The 2970-nt window shown below is 43.9% G+C and overlaps 1 protein-coding gene across 1 annotated transcript in view; it reads right to left on the bottom strand.

Moving 5' to 3' along the window:
* GULP1 (GULP, engulfment adaptor PTB domain containing 1) overlaps window positions 1-2970 on the bottom strand; it is an 84447-nt gene that overhangs the window by 10107 nt on the left and 71370 nt on the right. Inside the window, exon 7 of the mRNA XM_012663636.1 lies at window positions 775-869. Coding sequence (XP_012519090.1) covers window positions 775-869 — 95 coding nt within the window. The remainder of the gene's footprint in view (window positions 1-774; window positions 870-2970) is intronic.

Here is a 2970-nt window from a genome sequence, read left to right as displayed (position 1 = left end):
TCCTTCACTTTATGTTAGTGTCTTCATTGTTTCTTCTCAATCAGCTTCAACTGGTGTCTGTCTGGATTCTACCATATGTAAACTTTTTGGTGAAAAATAGGATATAATAGCTTAACCAAAATGTGAAGGGAAAATATGAAGAGAAGACTTTGTTCTAGTGGTTATAAGAATATTTTTAAATCATGGTCCATTGTATGAAGATTTTAAAACCAATTTCTCAAACTTCCAGACCAAGTTAAAATTCAAAAGTAAAAGGGAGAGAGAGAAATGAAAACCCAATGGACTACATTCCTAAGGAAGTTGTCACTGGGTGTCTGCTTTTTCAATAAAAGCCCAGAAGTTATGAACTACAGCTACAATGCTTCTTTTCAGAGAGAATGATTTTACTCTTACAAAGATTTTCCCTCATCTACCCATTTACAATTTTGAAATTCATAATTATTAAGACTGAGATAAAATCTTGTAAATCTAGTGTGCTGACCTTTTAAGACTGAATTTCAAAACAATGAACAATTGGAATTCATGTCATTTTTTTTTAAAAAAATGAACCATCTTATTGTTGTTGTAAATTGAACCACACACACACAAAAAACCTATTTTTAGTGTATGTAGTATTTTTTGTACTAAATGTGCATTATTATTTTAAAGTAATTCTTTTAAGTAAGTTTTTATAGTGACATTAATTCAAGGAAAGGGTAGTTTTGTATATAACAGTCTTTTTCTCAGATTAAAAGTAAATAAACCATTTATGGGCCAATCTGTTAAAACAGTCACCTGCATCTCATCTAATTTTGATTGAATATCTGGAGGGAAATCTCCTGCTCCACAGTTAAATGGATCAAAAGGTTCTGCTCCAAACAGGTCCCGTTCTAAAAAGAAGAACATAACTTAGTAAATGAAATGACAAGACATGAGCTGGGGTAAGTTAAATTTCAAAGGCAGGATTATATAAATAAATATTTACATGATCAAATGAGCCACTATTCACATTTATACTTTATGTTGGGCTTCCCAGAGCTTAGAACAGTTAAACACTATCAAGGAAAAAAGATCCATTTTATGGCATTAAAAACTATTTAGAATTATTATTCAAAGAGGTTTCTGTATCTTCAATGAAGACTTCTCAATATCAAATTCACCAACTATTTTATAATTAATATATTATAATACCTACATTTTACTGAAGTAATTTAAATTTACAAAAATTAATATAGTACTCATTAGGATTTCCCTAACTCACTTATTGATACCTTGCAACACCACAGTAAAGCAATATTTAGGACTGAGTAGATTAGCAAATAGCTCTACTACAGTTCATGTACTTTAATCTCACCTTTTATCCAGAAAAAACATAGTACATCATCTCATGTACTATGAAATCATATTAACTTCCTAAATAACCACAATGAGACAGGTTCTTTAAAAATGCCTCTGATCCCAGAAATAAATTTCTTTTTTAAAAGTGGTAGATGTGCAGTATTTAAAAAGCTTTCTGTACAAACATTCTAAAGCATGTACTGCTTTTTATCACTAAAGAAGTATCAAAGTTAAAATTGGGGGTCAGGAAGATGGCGGATTAGGGGTGACCTCCTGGCTCTCTGCTCCCAGAGTGGTAGGTGAAGAACACGGACACCCACACGCGAGTGACGTGCTCCCCTACAGGATTAGCTTTGTGAATCTACAGAGAAGCAGCGAGGGACAAGCCGTCCCGCGGATAAAATCAGGTGAACTCAAAAAGCACTCGCAAATTACCAGAGAGTTGGGACAAAGGGGAAAGGCAGCGCGGGATGGCCGCGCGGCGGCCTCGCCCGGGCGGTGCGATCTGACTCACAGGAAGATGACTCTTCCTTCACCAAACCCCACTCCCATGCAGGCAGGGAAGTGCCAGAGGTCAGTGCGAAGTGGTAGCACAGACAGACAAGCGGTGGGGAGCCGAGACAGGAGCGGGGTCCATTTCGAACACGCCGGAGCTCGGCGCTGGGTCGGCATCAGAGGGGAGGGACCGGCCCAAGCGCGCACTCCCCAGATCAGAGGCCGTCTGAGCCCACAGGGGAGAGTTTGGAGGCCGCTTCTTGCCACAGGAGATCGCCAGGACTAGATCGGGGGAAGGAAACTCCATGGAAGAGGCTCTGCCCGTGGAAATCGCTGAAAGTTCCGCGGGTGCTGGGAGGGACACAGCACAGAGTCCTCCCGCGGATCGGTCCAGAGTCGCCATGGGTAGGGTGCGCGGCGGGCCGGCAGGCGGCCCTGGGACACAGCTCTGGGAATAGGCAACGGCGGACCCTGGCTCTGGATGCCCTCCGGGTGCAGTCGGCTTCAGCGCTGACTAGCGGGGGGTGGGCAGCTGCAATTCGGGGACCCCAAAGCCTGCGACTGAGGCGACTTGTTGCCCGGGCGTCCGCCTGAGTCATAGCCGCTGCCTCTGCGGCAGAGCTGGTCGCGCCCTGCGAGGAGAGTAGCGCGCGCAGCCACTTTTTCTCCCGAATCTGCGGAGTCTGTCGCAGCCGCAGACTCAAGCCCCGCCTCCGAAAGAGCAGAAAAGAGAGAAAGAGCGATATTGCTGCTGAGTTTCCAGGCGGTCTCCGGTGGCCCTGTTCCACTCAGTCACTGGCGCTGTCCGCAAAATGACGGGGAACTGAGAGTGAACTGAGGGAGACTGCTTATAGAACTGTGATCTGGGACACATAAGTCCCCCTCTGCCCAGCAATTCGACCTCCGCCCCAACACTCCTTGCTAAAGGGCCGGCCTTTGCCACTAGGCGGAGTAAGGGGCCATAATTTTTTTTTTCTTTCTTTTAAATTCTTTTGTATAGTTGTGATCCGAGACGACTTACCTAGCCCCTCTGCCAGGTGACTCGACCCCTACCCACACATCGTGCCAAAGGACCTGCCTCTGCCTCCAGGTGGAGTAAAGGGGTCGTTTTTTGTGTGGATTTTTTTTTTCTTTTCCTCTTCTTTTCCTTTTTTTTTT

Source organism: Propithecus coquereli, unplaced genomic scaffold, assembly GCF_000956105.1.
Source record: "Propithecus coquereli isolate 6110/MARCELLA unplaced genomic scaffold, Pcoq_1.0 Scaffold82, whole genome shotgun sequence".
Classification (NCBI taxonomy): Eukaryota; Metazoa; Chordata; class Mammalia; order Primates; family Indriidae; genus Propithecus; species Propithecus coquereli.
This window is presented reverse-complemented; position numbering and strand designations above follow the sequence as displayed.